Here is a 22461-nt window from a genome sequence, read left to right as displayed (position 1 = left end):
GATGTGCTGAGGGGAGAGGTTTGTTTTGGTTGAGTCACTGTAACAATGAAAGTCTCTCAGTCACAAACCCCTTAGAAGGGTTTAGTTCCCGGCGGATATTCACTACTCGAGGACCACACTCAAGGAAAGCACAAACATCTGTGCATGCTCAAAAGTAAGAATGACTGTATTGATAATGCTTAAACATTCCGCTTTGGGTTTGTTCTCATCCCCCACCCTAAGTGTTAAAAAGCAAGCAATTAATCTAGCATAAACTTTCAAGATCATTTTAGCCTTAGGTGTTTTACCCCAAACTTTTATTACAGTTTTACAGTTTGAAAATCTCCTTATGACTAATAGAATGTGCTGCGGCGTCGTTGTAATATTAGCATACTGAACTGTGATTGATGATTTTGATTTGCATATCGATTTAATCGATCTTCCCTTCCTGCATGGAGAAACCCTCTATTTTGACAATATTTTACAACCAAATATTCTTGGGAACTGCTTTTACTGATTTAGTCCGATTGATTTAAAAAATGTTTAAAAATAATACAGATCAGACTCAAAAGAATGATTCGTTCATGAATCAGACATCGCTGCCAAATTAGACCGCATTGATTTAACCTCAATGACTGTGTTTACATTTGCTCTGATTATGATAAATATACCCTGATGTGTCACACAAATGCCTTTTCTATTTTTGGGTTAAAGGTCATACCCTCTTAAGCTAAGTATGCAAACATAGATCAGAATGTGAAAATCTGTATTGTTAGAATGCATTTGTATTGTAAATATGCATGGTTTTGTCATATCTATCTATCTATCTATCTATCTATCTATCTATCTATCTATCTATCTATGTATCTATTAAATACTCTCTCTCTCTCTCTCTCTCTCTCTCTCTCTCTCTCTCTCTCTCTATATATATATATATATATATATATATATATATAGCCTATAGTTATAAATAAAATAGCATATATAGATATTTATATTAAATAAAAACTTTGTGACATCGAACCTAAACTTGCTACTTCAACACTATTGTGCTTCTTTGTGGTATTTCCTTCGGGAAATGCAAATACTTTTTTTTCTTCTTCTTTTGTATTCTCTTTAATTACAAACTGAAGATCCAGAATTGCTGAAACTTTCACTAGCTAATTAACTCATCTCCAGAAAGTGCATTTTTAAAAGTAAAAAAGTAAATTATGTTGTTTATGAGATTGCCTGCAGATCTTGTTATTGGCCATCAGCGCAGAACTCTATAAATGGAACAGGTAGAACGAAAAAGATGTGAAAAAGAGCCCACTGGAATGCACAAGGACTCAGTATGTGACAGGCTGTAGGCAGCAGGTGAATTTGCTCTGGAGGAGGAGGGGGCAAGAATAGCACCGGTGTGGGCGTACAGGCGGCCACCGAACCGTTATGCTGTATGCTGGCGTATTTTCAGTAAGGTCAACAAACATGATAAATGTCCGCGTGTGTGTGCGTATACACACACACACACACACACACACACACACATATATGAGGCGGTGCATGCGGCTGATATGAGGTTTGGTATTCCATGCAGCAGCCTCCCACGCGCCGCTATCGCCCACGCCAGGATCTGCGTCACGCAGGCGCGTGGGAGTGAGAGAGCAATGTAGCAAGCGCGGAATATCCCAATTCTGGCAGTAGGGGAGAGAGCGGAAACCAACTAGTTTGAGAGTCCCTCCGTTATTCAAACTACAGAGTGCGTGAGAGTTAATTCAATAACAGAGAGCCGAAGGACGCGTCGCTTACCCGCCGAACGCGCGGCACCTCATTGGACAGTGAAGCGTCGCGTAACTCTACGGAGCGTCATATTTCAGAACTTTAATAATCATTCAACCACACGCCACTTTTGGAAGAGTTTTGTTGGAAAAAGACAACGAAAGAAAACCAAAAGGTATGTTTATTTCCCAATACTTTAGCTCAGTCTTGCTTGCAAATGCAGTTGAGCGCTGAATTATTGTTTTGTGTGCAACTTTCCTGCGTGTTATTGTGATCCATGTGCGCGCCGTGCAGACCGGACAGCTCTCGGTACCGTGTGTGAACGCGCCCCCGTGGGCGTCTGGTCGTCGGCAGCTGTGTGTGTACAGCATCCTTAGCGTTTCTTCACTTCCAGTCAGAGTATTCCCAATGCTTTCCACTGTGCAATGGTTTTTGTATGTGTGGATTTCATACGCTGATATTTTTTCCCAAGGAATTTCAAGAGCTAGCTAAAGGATATTATATGAAATGTTATTTTAAATGTTCAGTAATCTATATTAATAGCTACTGATTTGTTTACATGTAGATAATAAAAGTATTGCATGATGATAATAATGATAAAAATGTATCTAGTTGCATGCAGATATTACAGGGTTAACAATCCAGAAGCTACATTTTTTAGACTATTGTATTATTTGTATACAGTATTGTACAACTAATATAGCATTCCCAGTGAAGAAACAAAATTTGTTGTGATTGTTGTACCAACTGGTTTGGTAAAAAAAAAAAAAAGGTCTAAAGATGATCTGCCATTTATTTGTTCAAATTTGATGAACGGTGTAAGAAAAGTACAATTTCCATGAAATTTTGGTGGCCAAACAATGTGGCTGACCATGGCAAAGCAAAAATTAAGGCGAAAACCTTTACTTTTTTTTTTCTGGAAAATTAATTTTACTTTTAAGAGTATTTTGCAAATAGCACATATCAAATATCACCTCTTTTTGCTGAATTTTTAGTCAAATACAGCATTTTATGTGTAATATTAAAATAACCAATGCATAATGTACAGCCTGAGATAGACAAATAGCGTAACTTATTTCAACCCTAAAGACTTGATTTATTTTAGATGATTTAAAACCATATTATTCATAGTTATAAACAATGATATCATATTCATATTGCATGAATAGAAGATGGCTCCAGACTGTTTACTTTATTTCTACAGCCGAATTGAACAATTTACTTCTAGCAGTCCTGCCATAGTCTGCAATGACAGAATAATAACAATATGATAAGTGTCTATAATAGAAACTACCCTTGATGCTTGGCTCCTAATGCTAATGTAATGCTGTTCTGCCACAGATGGTTTATTATTGTTCCCATAAACATTAGTAATAGTTAGTGATGCCTCATATTTGGTTTATCATTTGAATAATAAATTGGAATGAGGTAATGGGAATTTTTGTTTTGAAATGTTTCTTGTGTCCTGTGAATTTATGACTCATTGTTTACCACTTCATTGTACACACTGGGCCCCCAATACACTGACTCGGATGTTACTAATATTAAATGCAAAGTGGTGAACTTTTAGCATGCTATTCTCCTTCTCTACTTTCCTCACCAATATTTCCCCCTTTTATTTTCGAAAGACCCTATGACGAATCGTACAGTATTTGGGTTAAAGGCACTGCCACTTGAAATTAATGTGTTTGCACCCATCTTTTGAAGTGCTTTGAGAAAGATTATCAAAGTTGAACTTGAGTTGATGGTCCTCATAAAGAAGCAGTTGAAAGGTGATGTTGAAGACGTTTATATATATATGATAGTGGCAAGTTATTTTACATCTTCTAGTATTTGTAATTATTAACATACCGATTCTTGTTAAAAGAATAGGCTAGTTGACTCAAAAATGGAAATGTTCATCCTCATTTCATTCGATTTTCTTGGAAAAGTGTAAAGGGTATGAGAACATTGCTGCTGTTTTCTTTAAAGTGAAAGTGAATGGTGACCAGAGGCTGACCAATATACTACTCCGAATCATCTGAACTCAAAAAATAGCAGAACTGACCATAATTCAAGTTGACAGACATTTCTCACCATTCACTTTCAATGTGCGGACAAAAGCAGCATGGACATTCTTCTAAACATCTCTTTTGGTGTTCCACAGTAGATAGTAGATTTTTTATTTGTATAAACTATTACTTTAAGAGATACCCCACTTCTTATGTACACACAAACAATTGCTTTTCTTGTGTAGTCATCCACTTAAGAAGTGAATCGATTGTGTTCCTCTTATAGTGTCTGATGTTCCTTTCATAAAAACAGCCCTTGTAGCTTTTATATGGAGAGCAGCTGTTCCACAAACATTTAGTCTGATGCAGAGGACTGATAGGTTTCCTATCAAGAGAAGTTCCTTAAACGATAGATTCATCACATTCACACTATTTAGTACAGGTCTCGATGAGAATCCATAATTCATTTAGATTGATAAGAGGCCGCGGTTGGGCAACACGAGTACGTGCTGTGAGTGCTTTCAGCTTGTTGCGTGAAGCCCTGGCCTTAGATCTCCAGCATTAGGAAGCCAATATGCTGCGGGGAGAGAAAGCTTTGGATAAATAGCTGCCTGAGTGCCATCCATGCTGATACTAAATTGGTTTCAACAAGGCACCCTTCACTTGGGTCTAGGCCTCAGTCATCCATCAGAGTGGTGGATCACTCTGCTGTGCAGTGGGGTGTCCTCATTAGACTCCATACACTCACTCATCAGTACTCACTATCAGCCTCGCTGTGTTACTGTTCTTACTCACCTCTAGCACACTAAAAGTCATGATGATTTGGCAGCATCTGTCATCTTTTACTGCCACTGAAAGAACAATAATTGAGGTCTGGTTTTCAAATTGGCATTGTTCTTCATTTTTAAAAGTGGCTATTTTATTTTTAATTATTTAAAATTATTATATATATTTTTAACTTTAGATTTTTAAATTGTTTATTTATTTAATCCTAAAGTATGTGCGTGTAGTATAGAAATGCCATTAAATAATTTCCTTTTTTGCTGTTATAGGTTTGTTGTTGTAGTGTCTCGGAAAGCAGTTTCTGTCTTTATACTTCATTGCAGGCAGAGAAAAGTGCATATGCAGATGTGTGTGTCTGTGCCAGTTGGTTTGGAAATTTAGGGTAGAAGGAAAATATTTTATAGGCATATTCATTTCTAAAAAAAACATGCAGTTGGTATATTTTAATGTAAAATGCTGTTTTCTGATGACGTTGAAACAATATCAGTTTCTTGACATATCTGTAGGGGTCAGAATACTCTCAGAAAGAATATGTTCCCAAAATATGATTCACAAATGAGTAACCTAATTCTTATTCACAAAATATGATTCACCACTTTAAAAATTAAAAGGCTTGTTTGGAGATCTTCAGACAGCCATGCTGTAGGAAACCTCTGGAGAACCTCTAGGCATCATTTTGAACGTGACTCAATTATCATTTTGTGTACTCAATGAAGTTCAATATATCATTTAAGTGTCTCTCAATGCCTTTCCCCTGTGATGGGGGAAGAAACCGTTGACCGTCTTTGAAGTTGTTGTAGGAACTTAATAGATAATTTTGTACGTTTTCAGGTTCCTTGAGGTTCTCCACATCGTTCTGCCACTGATCTGATGAAACTTTAATTTCTGCCATGATCTCTTCATTTGTACTGTGACAAATGAATAGACAAATTCACAAACTATGACAAATCCGTGATCTAATTGACATTCACATAATATCATTCAAATATGCAAAACATCATTCAGTACACAATTGCGCTTTGAATGACTGAATGATTATTCATGTGCATTGTCTATGCATCTGTAAATCATCACTATAAATATGCGCCGATCCAAAAATGAGTGGCGATTTGCAACTGCAGATTCAAAATATAAACATTTCCCCACCAAATATTTCAGATATATCATTTCTAAAACACATCTAAAATAAGCAAATGAGCTTAGTTACCACATTGGTATGCATTACAGTATCCGACAAAGTTTGCATACGTGAACATTTGTTGTGCATTCATAATCCCTGTATCCTTCTAAGGAAGAAGTGGGTGAATTAAAGAAAAATGCAGAGCGCTATCTTCTTAGCATGCACACCTACCGTCCCACTCCCACACTGCTTCATTACCCCACCTCCCTCCCCTGCAGCCAATCTCGCTTTTATCTGTGCTGCTGTGGATCCAGATCCTGACAGTGGCAGCTGTAGAAGCCAGATCCCAGTAGAAACAAATGAGGCCTGTGCTGAGAGAGTCCACCTACGCGTGTTGCAGAGGTGGAGTGTGGTATGTGACTCTCCCAGCAGCTCAGGAGCCTGACAGGCGCTCTCTTATAGTCGCCACTGTTGGATCCAGCCACACATTTCTTTTTCTCCCCCTGCTGTGGCAACCAGTGTCCTCTCCTTCAAGCACTTTTGCTTTGTTTCCTGTAATTGCTGCTTACTTTGTTCCTTCCTTTGTTCAGGTATGGCAGCGACTTTACCCAGAACCCTTGGGGAGTTGCAGCTCTACCGCATCCTTCAGAGGGCCAACCTGCTGTGCTACTACGATGCCTTCATCCAGCAGGGCGGCGATGACGTTCAGCAGCTCTGCGAGGCCGGCGAGGATGAGTTTCTAGAGATCATGGCTCTCGTAGGCATGGCCAGCAAACCGCTGCACGTCAGACGCCTACAGAAAGCTCTGCGCGATTGGGTCACAAACCCTGCCCTGTTCAATCAGCCCCTCACGTCCCTTCCCGTCTGCAGCATTCCCGTCTACAAGCTGCCCGAAGGGTCGCCCACATTGTTGCCTGGGAATGGCGCCCGAGGAGACACCCAAGTCAAAGTGCCCAAGTGTTTGGCAGCTGCTTGCGTGGATCCCGGAAAAGTGGAATCAGGCAACGGGAACTCTTCTGCCACAGTTTCGCCCCTTCAGAGTGGCAGCGAGCCACGTTTTTGGACTGGGCACGGCACAGAGAGCGAGCACAGCCTGTCCCCGGCAGAACTGGGCTCTCCGTCTTCCCCTCGGGACGGCCTGGAGGCACTAGATGCGGCTGCTGTTCAGTCTGTGGCAGAGTGCGTAGAAAGAATCGCTCAGACTTTGCCCAAGAGTGACCCCGGAGAGGTTAAAGAACAGTTGAAGGGAAATAAGAAGCTTGCCAAGATGATCAGCCACATCTTTGACATGAGCGATGAGGATCCGCACAGGGAAGAGGAAATCCGCAAGTATAGTGCCATATATGGGAGATTCGACTCGAAAAGGAAGGATGGAAAGCATCTGACTCTGCACGAGGTGCGTTTTATGGAGCTTTTGCATCTTTGGGTGCTTTTGGGGTTTAAATGTATCATGCACTTCCAAGTGTGCCCTGTTGAAAAAATAAGCAAATGCTGGTTAGGTATGTTTTGAAGCATGGCAGCTGGCTTAAGCTGGTCCTTAGTTGGTCATTATCTAGTTTAAGCTGGTCCTGAGCTGGTTGTAAGCTGGTTATGAGCTGGTCCTGCGCTGGAGCTAGTTGCTTAGGACCAGCACATGACCAGCTCAAACCAGCTGCCATGCTTCAAAACATACCTAACCATCATATGCTGATTTTTTTTCAACAGGGTAGCTGTACTTCCAGTAAGAAATGATTCAAAAAGTGCTTCATCAGTTAATTGGCTGCACCAGAAATATAATGCAGGGGTGTTGCTTGCTTGTGGGACTGGTTTAATTCTTTGCACGTGACAATATGTATTATTTATTATCAAAGTAATAATACAAATCCCCTTTGTTTTTACATAGCTGACGGTGAATGAGGCTGCAGCACAGCTATGTATGAAGGAGGTGGCATTGCTGACTCGCAGGGATGAGCTTTTCGGACTGGCCCGTCAGGTCTCCCGAGAGGTCACCTACAAATACACCTACAGAACCAGCAAGTAAGAACTTTGAGGTCATTTCCCAAACATGAAACACCATGGTCGACTATTTTTGGACTTTGGTTAAAACTGAAACATGCTATTTTTCAGTTTTAAAATAATTTCTCATATCCTAGTTGATTATGCACAGAAAAGTTTCCCTAAAAAGTGTTAACACTGTGTCTTTGTAACATTGTAGAAACATTGCACTGTTTGAGTAGTTCGGGTAACCAGCAGCATGAATTTTGGGCAGGATGGTCGGTTTGTCAGACCATTTCCACAGATGCAGGCCTTAAATATGAGAGCCAGTATCTGTGTTTAAAGCATTTTACCATTGTTTAAATCATAAAATTCCCCACCTAAATAAGTGAATAATTTTCTAATAAACACAAAATATCCTGCAGATTCCACCTTGTTAGTATAAAGAATGCACATTGTAGAGGAGTTGTTTGTTTTAATGGATTTAAATTCTCTGCATGCATCACTTTTTTACACCCCATAACTGACTAGAGTAATCATTCATGATGTTTAGCCTTTAAGCCAAGAAAGAGATAGCTCATGCTAATGCATTGTGAGCAGCTCAGGATCTGCTCTCTGGTAGTCTGCTTAGAGCCGAGCCGAGATATCAAAGTCAGCTTTGTGCGGGGCGTGTGTGTTAAGGTGTGAAGTGCTGCACTGAGGTCTACAGAGAGATGAGAAAACTCCCACTCCTATGCATCTAAAGGCACACAGGCCTTGTCAGAGACTCAAAACCTGCCATCCAAAGAGACCGTGCAGGTGTTTCCTGGATTGCCAGGCTTGCGTGTCAGTGGATGGAAAATTCCTTTTGGCGTTACATAATTGTAGCCACTCATTCAGAACTTGAAAGATTGCATCACAGTCGTGGACTAGGTATTGCGAAAGTTATCTAGGCCAAGTTTTCTTACAATGCTTCTTACGTCATATAATGAAATTTACCAAGGGCACTCCTAAATGAGGTTGCAGGTGAAAAGCTAGTATTACTAAAGCATACATTAGCATTTTAAGGCCAGGGTTTTCAAGCAGGGGTCTATGATATATTTGAAGGGGTGCCATGTAGGAGATAATAAGCATAATTAATAATGGGGGTGGGGTTTGAAAATCCTTGTTTTAAGTTTTTTTTTATTTTAAATTAAAAATAAAAATATCAGCACTTTGGTTAAAGTAATTGTAATAACATGTCCACAATGGTAGATTATGGCAGAAAAAAACTAAATCTAATTGCTTACCCTTACATATTCAAAAGTTTGGTGTCATAAGTAAGTTTTTTTTAAGTCTCTTATGTTCACCAAGACTGAATTTATTTGGATCAAAAATATAGCAATCACTATCAGTGTGAAATATTATTTCAATTTAAAATAACAGTTTTCTATTTTAATGCATTTTAAAATGTCATTTGTTTCTGTGATATCAAAGCTGAATTTCCTGCAGCCATTATTCCAGTCTTAGTGATTCTTCAGAAATCATTTTAATATGCTGATTTGTTTCTCTTAATATAATAAATGTGGAAAACAGCTGTGCTGCCTAATATTTTGGTGAAAAACCAAGATCATTTTTTTTTCAGGATTCTTAGATTAATGGAAAGTTCAAAAGAACAGCATTTATTTGCAATAGAACACTTTAACATTATAAATGTTAAAAAGTTTTGTATATTTAAAGCATCCTTACTGGAAAATTATTATTTTCTTAAAAATACATATATATATTTACTGACCCCCAAACCTTTAAATGCTTGATGAATTAATAAAAAAATGTGTTCTGATACACACACACACACACACACACATATACACACATATATGGTCAGGTCATTTTTTTATTTTTTTTATAATGTAGAATTGCTAGTGGTTTTACCCAGCTTTTTCAGTGCTGAACATTAATTTTCTTTACTGCAGATCTCGATGCGGTGACAGAGATGAGCCATCGCCCAAGAGAATTAAAACTGAGGTGAGTAAAATTACTTTGTGATTTCTCCAATCCGAACTCCAAATAATCTGTCTGTAGCTTGTTATTAATGTGCGCTACGGCTCTAACACCGATATGTGAGGAAACTGTTGTAGGAGGCAGGATTGACACTGGGTGGGTCCATTGGCTTTTTGTTTGCATAGCTGCCTGTCAGCATACTGAGCTGTGTGGGAGGGCTTTGCAGGATCATGCGGGGTAGCTCCACCAGGATTGCATGTCATGGTGTAGGGGAAAAGTCAAAGTTCAGCCTGGAGAAGTTACAAAGGACCAATGTTCGCAAGCCCACTCCCTCGATCACACCTTAAATCCATATTTAGCTGGCCCACGGTCATTATTTTTCCATAACCTACATATCCGTGATCAGCCTGCCCTGTACTGCACACATAGTGATCTTATTGATGTGGCTTGCTGAAGAGGCCTTTGTGCTCTATGGCAGCTGTCCATACATGGCTCTCTAGTGACACATTTGATCATTGTCCAGTCGTTAGATCTACTGGAAACTTCTAACATCCCACATCAATGCTTCTGGGCTGGGCTGGTGTCTGAAGAAGAGCAGGTGTTTGCCCGCTTAACCTCTGCACTAGTTTCACTCTGCGTATGGGCACAAAACATGTGACCACTTCGGAAAATCTGTGGTTTCTACCCACTCTACATCTAAGGAGAAATGAGACCTTTATCATTAACAGACAGCAGCAAATTACCAAGTGCCTTCCTTTCCCCCTAATTTGCATTGTTACTCACTTAATAATCATATTTTACCTCACTTTTACGTCATGTTCCCACACTAGTCATGTGAATAAACACCAGCACCAGAGAAGCTACTTTAAAACTGTAGCTTGTACACCACCATTCATAAGTTTGGGGTCAGTAAGATGTTTTTTTTTTATGTTTTTGAAAGTCTTTTCAAACTAGGTTTGTGGAAACTGATACATTTTATCCAGATTATTTGATGCATTGAAAAAAAAAAGAAAAAAAAAAAAAAAAACTGACCACAAAGGTAGAGTAGTTACTCTAGTCAATGCGTCATTGACTAGAGTAACTACTGGATGACTAGTAACTGGATGACTAGTGGATCAAGCTAATAAAAAGTATGGTTTTTGTAATCAAAGCCAAAATGATCTAACACAAAATAAATTAAGATCTCAGTTTGGGTTATAGAATTAAACACATTAAAAACTTAAATATGTTAGTTACTCTAAATACAACAAAGGAAATATAGAAAACAAATTTATTTGTAGTTAAAATAATTAATGAAAGGCTATATTAAAGAAAATACTGTGCTATGAAAAAATTTATTAAGAATGCTGCACATAAGTGGTAGCCATATTTAGTGTATGACACGAGCACTGAACTTAGCAGAAATCATGTTGAGAATGCATTATAAGCATATTTATCAACACAGTCTTTTGCAATAGACATTTCATGTGAAGCAACATACAATAATGGAATGAATTGCTCACCATTTGTTTGAAAAAAGACATCTGCAAATTCAACAAGCAGTGACAGGCATCCAAACAGCACTCTCTATTCAGCAAATCCAGATAATTTAAGCAGGTTCTTGCTACAATTATTATTATTATTATTTTCATATAAATTAATTCTGTTTGGGTATAAATGTGATGCCTCATGTCATGCTGATTAAAGATGTCATAATTCTAAATGGCACAACCATTTTATAATTTATGAAACAAATTATTGGAATTTAGTGAGGTAGAAATCACTTTATTTTCTTTATAGAGCCACAGATTAGTCACACATCCATGACACCCACAAACATAACTGAACAAACTGATTCACGGAACGGGATCTGAATTTCCTGCAATGTTTAAGAAAGTGTACCAACATACCTTTTTTTTCATGCTACTTGAATTGGTGAATCATTTTTTTTATTAAAACAAATTCCAAACTGATTCACTCATTCTTGCTTTCCTGCTAAATTTAAAAGAGAGGGAATATTTTGTCACATTGTTTTAGCAATTTACCAATTGGTCAAGCTACCTCACCGCTAAATAACTTGATTGTGCACAAAGCAAGCTGAACTTTTTTCTGTACTATTGAAAATTCTAGTCAAGGTAGTGTCTTGCTGCTTGATGCTTATTGCATTGTTTTTGCATTTCTGATGCAGTTAACTTGCACCCAACTCACTCTAGAATGGATTTTCCACGTTTAACCATTTCAAAGCGTGTGACAGTTAATAGCATGTGTGTCTCAACTGCAGAAAAGAAAAGCATAAACTTCCCCTCCCCCTCTCGCTGTCCCTGTCTGGCCTCGACTCTGCCCACATTACACTCCCATCCACACCAGTGAGAATAAGCCGCCCGCCCACATGCACCCAGACAAGGTCCAAATGAGATCAGTTTCGCGCCCACCCGTATTCTTGAGGTAGAAGTGACATCATTACGTGGGTGCACTCGGAATCACCCACGCCCATGCATTTGCGCAGATACCACAAAGTGAAAAGGGGCCGAGTCTGAAGACACATGCGTATACATGCAGCCGTACGCACGCACCTTTGTCTGTTCGCTCTAGAAGACCATAGCAAGAAAGAGAAAAGCCATAACTCACAGGAGTGGCTCGATGATATTATTGTTACTGCGTGAGTGTTGGCAAATTTGCGTCAGAGCTGTTATTAGCAGTTACTTCTCTGCCTCAAACACCCAACTAGTAATGAAAAGAATGGAATGTCTGTGGTAGTTTACACCCATGGCAACCCATGTAAACATTTGAAGTTTTCAAGCTCATCCTTCCTGTAGTAATTAATACGTAGCGGTACGGCAGACAAAATGTTCTGTTTGTTCATCCGCCCATCAGGTTGAAACTCATCCTGAGGGGTTTCTTAAGTGGTGTGACATTTTATTAAGTATCTGACCTTTTCGCTCCAGAGGAATGAAGCTTTAGTTAGTGAAAAATCAGTGGCTTCGCTCTGTGAAGTGGTTGAGATGAACAACTTGTCCTGGAATTGTTCAGGACTTTTTCAAATGTCACACTAACCCCAAGGACCTCCAGTAAAAAGCTGATTCATATTGCTATCTCTTCGTCTTTGACCCACAATAACAATATCGTGCACATTCATTATCGTGATACATCACATTACCGAATATCGGCACTTGTCTAATCGTCACTTCCTGGTAAACTGGCATTATAAATCACTAAGAAAAGTAGAAGAAGCCACTGAATATAATAATTTTCATATGTAATATATTACTTGCATCTCAGAGCGAGCAGACATAACTAAATAAATTGCATTCGGAAGTGGATGCCTGCTGTTAGAATGCAGTCGTGTAACATTTCTGGGATGCAGTTTTACAGAAATATTTTGATGACAGACTTTGCTCGGGAATTTCAAAATGACCATATAACATTTCAGATGCTGTGGAACAATATCGGTTCGCTGGTTAATCATGTTTTGCCGTCCCATAGTGCAAAATCATATTATTTTTTAATGCGCTTGGAAGAATTTACTCGGCAAAAGCGTTATCCATCTTCCATTATTCGCATCAACCCTTTTTCGCACAATAAAAAAACCACCTCAAGCGAGCATAAAAACTTTTTTGCAAATTAAGTGATTTTTATTCAAAATTTGGGGTTTTCTGATGCGATACTTCAAAAAACAGGGTAATGGAAACATATCTATAATTTGTGTACTTACTAGAGGTATATTGTCATATATCCTCTTGTGATGTGATGTGTTATCTTTTGGTATTAATTTGCAACAAAAAAAAGGCCTGCACACTATAAAGCTGCATTAAGTGTGAAAAAAACCCCCACAGCTTTAATAGAGGAACTGCAAATATTTCTGTCACAACATGATCACCTTCAAGGCCTGAGACTTGTATTTGACCTTCACAGTGTGTTTTATTTTTATTTTTTATTTTTTTGTGCAAATTGTGGCTTGTTTGGATAATTGTGGCTTAGTGTTTGTGGAGTTTTTGGCGATTGCTTCATTTTTGTGGTGTTAAAATACTCGCTTGCCCGCTTAACTTGGATGAAACTATGAGTAAGTGGGTTAATTCTTCAAAAAAGTCCGCAATAAGATTATCCTGTTTATTTGAGCAGAATTAGGTAACATTCAATAGCATAAATTGGGGCAGGACTGTCTGTCTGTCCTGCTGAAATAAGGCGCGGATCGAGGGAAACCGGTTTTAAAATCATTATTTTTGCAGAAATGGCAAAATTCATTTTGAAATTGACTGCTTCTGGAAGGGAATATCAATCGAATGTGTATTGATCTGCAGGAGGGCTGTTTTGACCTCCAGGAGGCGCTGCAGGCTATTCACATGCGCCAGGAGACCCTTAAGGAGCAGCTAGCCCACGCCAGATCTAAGGGAGAGGAGACGGTTGGGCGGAACATCCAGGTGACTGACTGCATTATGACAGTGTGTTTATTTGTGTGTGGGAGAGGAATGCTCTCAGGCGCCTCGCTGACTCCATCTTCATGTCTGTCTATCACCACACGTCTCGCTCTGCTATCCTATCATGCAGGTTTTTGGGTCAGTAGCTGCAAGAGCTTCACCTGTCCTCCTGACCATGACCTACTTTTGGTCGACTGGTCTAATATATAAACAATTAATGGTTGGATATTTGTGAAAGAGATGAACTGATCAAACTGACTTTTATCAGCTTTTATATATCAGCTGATTGTTGTTGTACTAAGACAAAGTTTATACTTGTCTCCATTATGTCTCAACCTCTAAGCATTTAAAACATATTCTGGGCTGTCATTTCTCTTTTCAGTAGATGGAATGACAGAATGCATTGTCTCAGAAACATCAGTTAATTATGCTGCTTTTGTGTTGTGAAGTGGAAACGTGTCATTTTGTAACTGTGAATAGCATCTTCCTGTGTTAAAAAAAGCCTCTTTTTAGGTAGGATGCCGTTGCACATGTAGGAGGGGTGCTATTGGAATCAATCAGGCTCCACACATATTGTGTTTTTAATAATAATCAGATAAATGTACTGAGAAAACATGAATATAAACATAACTAATTATTTATAGTAATTGTAAACGCCGTTTCATATTCAAATGGGATTGAGGAGCCTTCAAATGAGCAGATATTTGGAACTGTAGGAGTTTGTTTATGGTTAGTTTTGTTTTGTATCACTACACTTGCGGTATGTTATGAATGATGAATATTGGAAATCATTTCTGTCACGCTGTACGTATGATGCTACACACATCCGCCTGTCTGACTCCCTGCTGTCTGTGCATATTACAGGTTCAGCTGGAGCGTCTGTTGGCCAAACAGATGGAGATACTGCATGACGCCGCGGCGCAGGATAGACTGCAGGCTCTAGAGTGGAGGGTTCCACCAGGGCCCTACAAACACAGCACAGGCAGGCAGAACAGCAACGGGATCTCTGCTGACAAAAACACTGACCAGCAGGGTAAGTTTGTGCATTATAAAATTTGAGATGATGGGTTATTTGTCATGTTGTGGATGCTTTTATCCAAAGCAACAAGCTGTGTAGCAATTGCATTAATTTTTTTTTTAATCTTGTCTACGAAATCAGGTTTTTTTTAACCACCTAAGGTCAAACTAGGGAGTTCACAAATATAAAAAAAAAACCATAAAAATATTTTTGGGGCTGTCAGAGTTAATGTGTGGACTTAAGATCGATGTAATATGTTTGACCTTTTTTTTTTTTTACTTTGCCAAATGACAATACAACCATTTAATTTTCTTTTACTAGAGTTTAATAGTAAGGGAAAAAAACATGCATATATTTTAGTGCTGTCAATAAATCGCATCCAAAATAAAAGTATTTGTTTATATAATGTATATGTGTACTGTATACAAATATACAGTATTTTGAAAATATTTACATATATTAATATATTCCTATATTTTATATGTAAATATATTTTACAAATTTCATAAATATATACATGCATGTGTTTGTATTTATATATGCATAATAAATATACAGTATTCACACTTATATTATGTAAACAAAACTTTTATTTTGGTTGCGATTAGTGGCGATTAATCATTCAACAGCACTAATATATTTATAAAGAATAAAAAAGTGTTCATCTCAGATTTCAGTTTAATATATAGTAATATTATCAAACAATATATATATATATATATATATATATAAACATTACATTTATGTTTACATTTATATGTATAAATATATATATATATATATATATATATATATATATATATATATATATATATATATATATTTATAATATGTAATAATAATAGTAATATTAGCAACTAGTTTTCATGATTATAATATAAAGTGAATTATTTAATTTGGGAAACATTTACATTTACATTTCAATATCATGAAAATATTTTTATATTAATATAATATAAAATTTTATAGTTAAATAGTTTTGGAAGTCCTTTACATCAAAACTTTTGAAAATCCTAAAGCAAGAGCAGTTGAGAAGCACACTGCATTATGTAGAAGTTAATAAATTCATTTTCACGATCCCAGACCAGAACAAAACAACTAGTATTATTATTACTGTCAGAAAAGCAGACAAACTGTCTTTTACTCTTGAGTGACCCTCCAGATTATTTTTGAACACATTAGACAGTACCGAAAACCGGTGAAGCGTTTCGGTTGTTGTTTCTCAGATAATTCAGTAGCTTGCATCACCTGTTCCAGACTCTCTTTTTTCTCGCTTCTTGTTGGCACTCTCATTTCTGGGGCTCATCTGGCAGCTGCAGGCGGAGGCGGGGTGGTGGGTGTCAGAGAGGGGAGGGGGACGTCGGGTAGAAATATGAACACAGCTTTGCGTTCTGCTACTAATCTTGTGCATCCTTTACATGGGATTTTACATTGCAAAGTAGTGACTGACCAAGAAGGGGTTTTTTGTACTGATATATTGGCCACCTAGCTCTTTAGGTATAATATAATTTGATAAGATGAAATAAAACATAATTTAAAGAAGATTTTATGCATATATAAGTGCAAGGTATTCTATATTGTAATTTTTGGTATACTACACGTCACATATTTCCTTCTTTTATGCACCAGCCATTGAGATGAATGGGGATGCTAACAGATAGCTTTCTTTGACTATTAGAGCTCCTTGGAAATAATTAGACTTAATTTCTCATCTGCTGTAATGTGAAATGCTTGTTCATTATTTATGATAATTATTTGTGGTTGTTTCACACTGCGCTGAACACAACAGTGCTCTCTCCCTCCTCAGCTCTGAGAGTAACTCCTTCATGAACTCTCGGAGTACACGATCCCTGTCAGCTTCCTAATATCCCATGTGTTATATCCCCAGAACCCCAGAGTGGGCATATGGGATCTGCAGAGAGAGAAAGACAGTGAGAATTAGATGAGATCTAAATATGTCCTTCTTTAACCTTGACTGGCCCTCTGCAGGTTGGGCTCTAATGAAATGAATGAGTGCTGTTAGGGGGGCAAGTAATAGCATTTCAGTTCCATTCTAGAATTTGATTTGAGTGTAAATATGCACACATAGATTTTTAAAATGCTTTTAAAAGAAGTCTCATTTACACAGTTTAAAAATTCTATTTTATTTGAATATGATTCTTAGAAATCATTCTAATATGCTGATTTATTATCAATGTTGTGCTAGCTCAATATTTTTGTGGAAACCATGATACTTCTTTTTTTAGGATTCAATAATGAATATAAAGTTTGAAAGAATAGCATTTATTTGAAATCGTTTTGATTAATCCTTAAATGTAAATAAATGTACTTTTTATCCTGGAAATTATCATAATAAATAAATGCATGTGTATAAGGAATTATAATTTGAATGCAACAAAGTGGAATTAATTGTTGAAATTTAACTTAGTTTAATTTTATCTAAGATTAGATAGATAGATAGATAGATAGATAGATAGATAGATAGATAGATAGATAGATAGATAGATAGATAGATAGATAGATAGATAGACAGACAGATAGATGGATAGATAGATAATTTTGAATGATGGATGGATACAAAAATACAACAAATAAACTTGAAATTAAACTATATAAATTAAATAATAAAAAAATCTGATACAATAAGTTTATTTAACATATATGAAATACTAGAGAAATTTAATAATTTGAAATAAAAATAAAACACTACATAGTACTGTAAGAAATACATATAAATAGATTTTTATTACAAATGTTGGATGAAAGACAGGGTGGCAGGACACAGTTTCCCAGAATTTATTACCTGTATCGATTTTCTTTCATTTGTAGCTTAGCGGATTCCTCATCCTGTCATTCCAATGCAACTTCCCGTGGGACTCGACCAATTCGGATTCGCTCTGAATTCCAACCTTGAGGTCCAGTGGTCGTTAGCTTCTGTGGTTTAAAATGAGGTATTGTGAGGAGTGGGTGGCAGAGACGTGTCCCCTCAGCTGCTGCTGGTAATTAAAGGGCATTATGTTAAGTTAAAAATGACAGACATTAGTCATGATGCTGCACTGATGCTGTCAATAGACACAAATGAGATCAGCCAGCCAGGGACAGAGGAGGTTAATGTTCTGTGTGAAGGTGTATGCCGCATTCACTGTCCTCAGGCTATTACGGCATGTGCGTTGGCTGGCTGTAGTCAAAGAAAAAGGTGCATTTGTTTCAAATGAAGCTCAGTTGCATGTGCAAGTGAGAGTATTGTGCCGAGTGTTTCTGGTAGGCGGAATGCTTGTCTCATAGCATTAGCTTGGACTCTGTAATGGACATAATGATGCAGCCTTGTGTTTTGTTAAATGCCGATCATGAATACAGTTGCGAGGTGAAAAGAGAACATGAGTTAAATCGAAGGCTTTGTTTTGTTTCGTCTCTACAGGAGAGAGGCCACTGAATCTGAGGGTGACCAGCCAGAGGACGAGCGTATCAGATGGAGACACGCCTCTCGGAAAGCAGCTGGCCAATGAGTTGAAGAGACATCATCACGCTAATGCAGAGAACAAGACATCAGCAGCCACAGGTGTGTGTCGAAAGGGATATGAATATGTGTCATACAAAGACTAAACCTACTGAGCTGCCTACATAGGCAACATTTAAGGCATCATAAGCACCATAAGGCTAATACACCTATGAAAGCCAGCATCATATGTGTCCTTGAGAAAGGAAGCATCCTATAATGCATTGCAATGAGCTTAATAAAGAGCTAAAATGCTCATGGAGTAATTGAGAGTTCACATACACAGTTTTATTTTTTTTTACGTTATTATTTTTCGCTTTAAACATTTTAATTGCAAAAAGAAAAAAGTGAAAAAATGGCTGTAATAATGATGAGTACATTATATTATTATAAAATACATTATAATTTTTTTTTATAATAATAATAATAATAAAATAACATTCCTTAAATTTTAGAAGCACGTGGAGATATGACAAAAATTATAATTATCAATTATTATTATTATTATTAATGTATTATTTTATTTTTTATAAATTGTCAGTTTTTTCCATTTTAGAAACTTATGGGGACATGGCAAAATGACAACGCCTGATCATTAAATTCATAAAGTAATGAAATTATTTAATTTCACCATATGTTCTATCTTCACTTAATTGTGAAATGCTAACTATCATGATTTGATCTTTAACACTGTGAGGTATTTTTAACCATTATATTTACACATTAAGGAATGGTCCATTTAATGTGTAATTGCCAACTTAACATTTTCATTTATGCATTTAGCAGATGCTTTTATCCAAAGCAACTTGCAAATGAGGAACCTTGCAAGCAATTTATCATACATTACATAAAGGGTATCCGTATAGTCTCTTAATCTTTTTTCGTTTTCTCTTTTCCAGAAAACGGAGCAGATGCATCTTCACATGCCCTCAACCTCTCTGAGAAGAAGACCATTAAATCCGAGCCGGAAGATTCCAGATAGCAGCCGTGAATGCTTTCGTTTCAAACCTACAACAATACACGTCGTCTGTCAGTGAATACTAAACAAGCACAACTACAGTAGAGCCTTAACAACCAATGTTGCCTCAAAATAGAGTTTATTTTAGTTTCTCGCCGTTTTTGTTTTTGCCAAAGCACCTAGAGCCCTTATTTCCATTCTCCTGAGTAGATTCACACTGATTGTGCTGTCACTGACTGTACTCGTTTAATTCTCTCTAGCTCTCATCACTTGTTTTTATGCTCTCCTATCGCTGTGGACCACAAAGTCCGCTATTTGTACATACATAGAAAATGTCTGTTTGAAAACGGTTCAATGTTATTTAAATACAGTATGTGTTGTATGTATATATGAATGCATGTAAAATATCACTGAAATGGAGGGATGCAGTGTTTTTAAAGTTGTTAGTAAGCAGCTGTTTTTAAGTGAGCCTCCTGGATTGGGTTTCTCTTTAAAGACCCCATGCAATCACTTTCATTTCCTTTATCGACTATTTCCATTTTTTTAAAGAGCCAGTAGGCTTTATTTACACCATAAACAGTGATTTGCTACTTGCTATTGCTATTAGATAGCTGGTGGTATTGTTAGCAAAAACAATATTATCATTGTAGAGAACATTTAATTCAACAAAAATATTTGGGCTGCACAATGTATCAACATATTATTGATATTGCGACAAGGCTAAATGCATCAGCAAAAGCGAAGCTTGGCACAGTTCATTTGCTCAAGTACTTGTAAATTTAGGCAAAAATGAAGAAATTAAGACGGAAATATTAGTATTGTAATCCTACAGTATTTTAAGGTATTTTTTTATTAAATATTCTCTATTTTGTAGTACATTAGTATTTTATTATTTCTTATTTTAAGTATAGTTCTATTAAATGAGACAAAAACAGTGGGTTCATTTTCAACAGAAAAACTAAATATCGCAAATGTCTGTTTTTTCCCCAATATCATGCAGCTGCAATCAATATTTTTTTTTATTGTTTATCCCACAAGAGAATGTTTAATTTTATTTTTTTAATCCGTGAAAGTGAATTTTGTCACTAGCACACTAGCATATAGATGACACATAGGGACTAAAAACTCTAATTTTGATCTCATGGGGTCTTTAAGGAAGTCATTTGTCAGAATTTCTGATAGCAATGCTAACGGATCTGAATATAAAAGTCTACTATGGTGCTATGGCTGAATTTATTTGCGTAACAGAGGAAAACTGCGGCACACGTTGCTATTTAAACACTGAAATCTCGGAGCCAGATGTTTGGCCTCCTTGTCATCTTGAACGAATAGTAATGCCTGATTTATTACGATACTAAGCACAATTAATATATTTAATCGTACTCTATACATACCGACAAAATGCTAATATAGACAAGCATGTCTCCCCTCCCGACCAATAGTCATGTAAATAGTTTAAAGACATTCGCAACTGACTGGACTTGAAAACAGGGCGTCATTACTGCACCATTCCAGTCTTTATCATAATCACGTAACGTATTTGTATTTCTGAATATTTAGTCGTAGAGCAATACCGGGTAGCTGTTGTCACTTAACTCAGTGAACGTGTCTAGGTGTCCCAGCCCAGAGGACTTTCACTGTACAGTATTTCTACTCTGTTTCGTAGTGTAGACATAGTCTTAGATTCAGCTAACAACGTGCAAATGTATGTGAAACTGATATGCACTAGTGTTTGATTCTCAAATTTGCATCCTACTGCTCAACCTTTCTGTGTTTCTCAATGGTGATACATGTTTTTGTAGGACTTGTACCAGTGAAATCATCGAGTCACACTCTCTATGTAGTTTTAGAGTATCATGTGAGGTGAAGTAGGCACAAGATAATCAGGTTTTACACAGTTACATGTCTGTAATGTACCGGTCAAGCTGTTTTATAATCTGTATTTGTGTCAAAGACAAATACCTCTCTATATCGGTACGAAGAGACCGATTTTTAACGTCCTGATCATACACTTCAGTATTTCGAGGGAATATGTGGAAAATATTGTGTGCTTTTATTTTTTAGGATTATTTTCAGAGATCTCAAGTATGCAAAATCTTAATTTAAGTGCCATTTTAAACATATTTTTGAGAGCGTGCGATAAGTTGGTAGGTTATGAGATGTCCCGTGTGATATAGACGAGCGTTATGTGAATATTTATCTGCATTTTCAACTTTTTGCCTTAGTTTGAAACATTCCATGTTGCGATTCTCCACTGGTGGTAATTTATTTTGGATGTTCATTTTAGTTGGAATGGGAAATGAGATTTGGGAAGTTGTATGAACATCTGAGACTTAAAGCCTTGGCAATATCAAGCTCACTAAGAGCACTGGAACAAAATTGACTTTAGAAAAAAAAAAAGGAAAAAACTGATTGGACCTTACTGATTACATCATTACCAATGACCTATATAGCAAGACATATCTAGACGCCTACCTTTGTTCCTTGCTTGTTACTGTCTTTAACCACTCACAGAAATTATCAGTCTTTCTCTAATCTTTGTACCTGCTTTGTATAATAGACTTATGCATCTTGGACTGTGGGATGAAACTGTGTTGTCAGTAGAACTTGTTCTCATCACTTTTGAGTAGAGAGTACATTAGGATATGCATACGGTAGTCCTGCACATATTGTTTTGTAAACACTAATATATTTAATTTGTTATAGAGCACATGAACATTAAACTCTATTTTTTTGACATCTGATTGTGAAGTCCTTTTCATTTCTGATGCTTTGTTTTAGGGCAAAAAGTTTATACTGGACATCAAGTGGTTTTAACATATAAACACTGAAATTTCAGAGGCACTTTTGACCTCCTTGTCATCTTAAAGAATAAATAGTGTCTGATTTTTTCCGATAATTAATATATTACATCATACTCATACAAACAAAATGCTAATATACAAGCATGTCTCCCCTTCTGACCAATAGTCATTTAAATAGTTCAGAAACATTTGCATATGACCGAACTTTAAAACAGGTTTTGATT

The 22461-nt window shown here is 37.0% G+C and overlaps 1 protein-coding gene across 3 annotated transcripts; it reads left to right on the top strand.

The window, feature by feature from the left end:
• Nucleotides 1-1536: 1536 nt before the first annotated feature.
• On the top strand, nucleotides 1537-22177 carry LOC127965375 (NGFI-A-binding protein 1). 3 transcript variants are annotated; one of them, XM_052566175.1, is made up of 8 exons: nucleotides 1537-1912; nucleotides 6222-7027; nucleotides 7514-7647; nucleotides 9540-9591; nucleotides 13845-13964; nucleotides 14826-14994; nucleotides 18398-18538; nucleotides 19032-19083. In XM_052566175.1, the coding sequence occupies exons 2-8, from the start codon at nucleotides 6224-6226 to the stop codon at nucleotides 19055-19057; spliced, it is 1446 nt and encodes a 481-aa protein (XP_052422135.1). In that variant the 5' UTR covers nucleotides 1537-1912; nucleotides 6222-6223; the 3' UTR covers nucleotides 19058-19083. The 3 variants fall into 3 exon arrangements, with proteins under 3 accessions (XP_052422135.1, XP_052422136.1, XP_052422134.1); XM_052566174.1 differs by lacking the exon at nucleotides 19032-19083 and adding an exon at nucleotides 19375-22177 and having other exon boundaries at nucleotides 1541-1912; XM_052566176.1 differs by lacking the exons at nucleotides 13845-13964; nucleotides 19032-19083 and adding an exon at nucleotides 19375-22177 and having other exon boundaries at nucleotides 1539-1912.
• Nucleotides 22178-22461: the final 284 nt, after the last annotated feature.

The sequence above is a fragment of the Carassius gibelio genome, chromosome B9 (genome assembly GCF_023724105.1).
Source record: "Carassius gibelio isolate Cgi1373 ecotype wild population from Czech Republic chromosome B9, carGib1.2-hapl.c, whole genome shotgun sequence".
Taxonomy (NCBI): domain Eukaryota; kingdom Metazoa; phylum Chordata; class Actinopteri; order Cypriniformes; family Cyprinidae; genus Carassius; species Carassius gibelio.
This window is presented reverse-complemented; position numbering and strand designations above follow the sequence as displayed.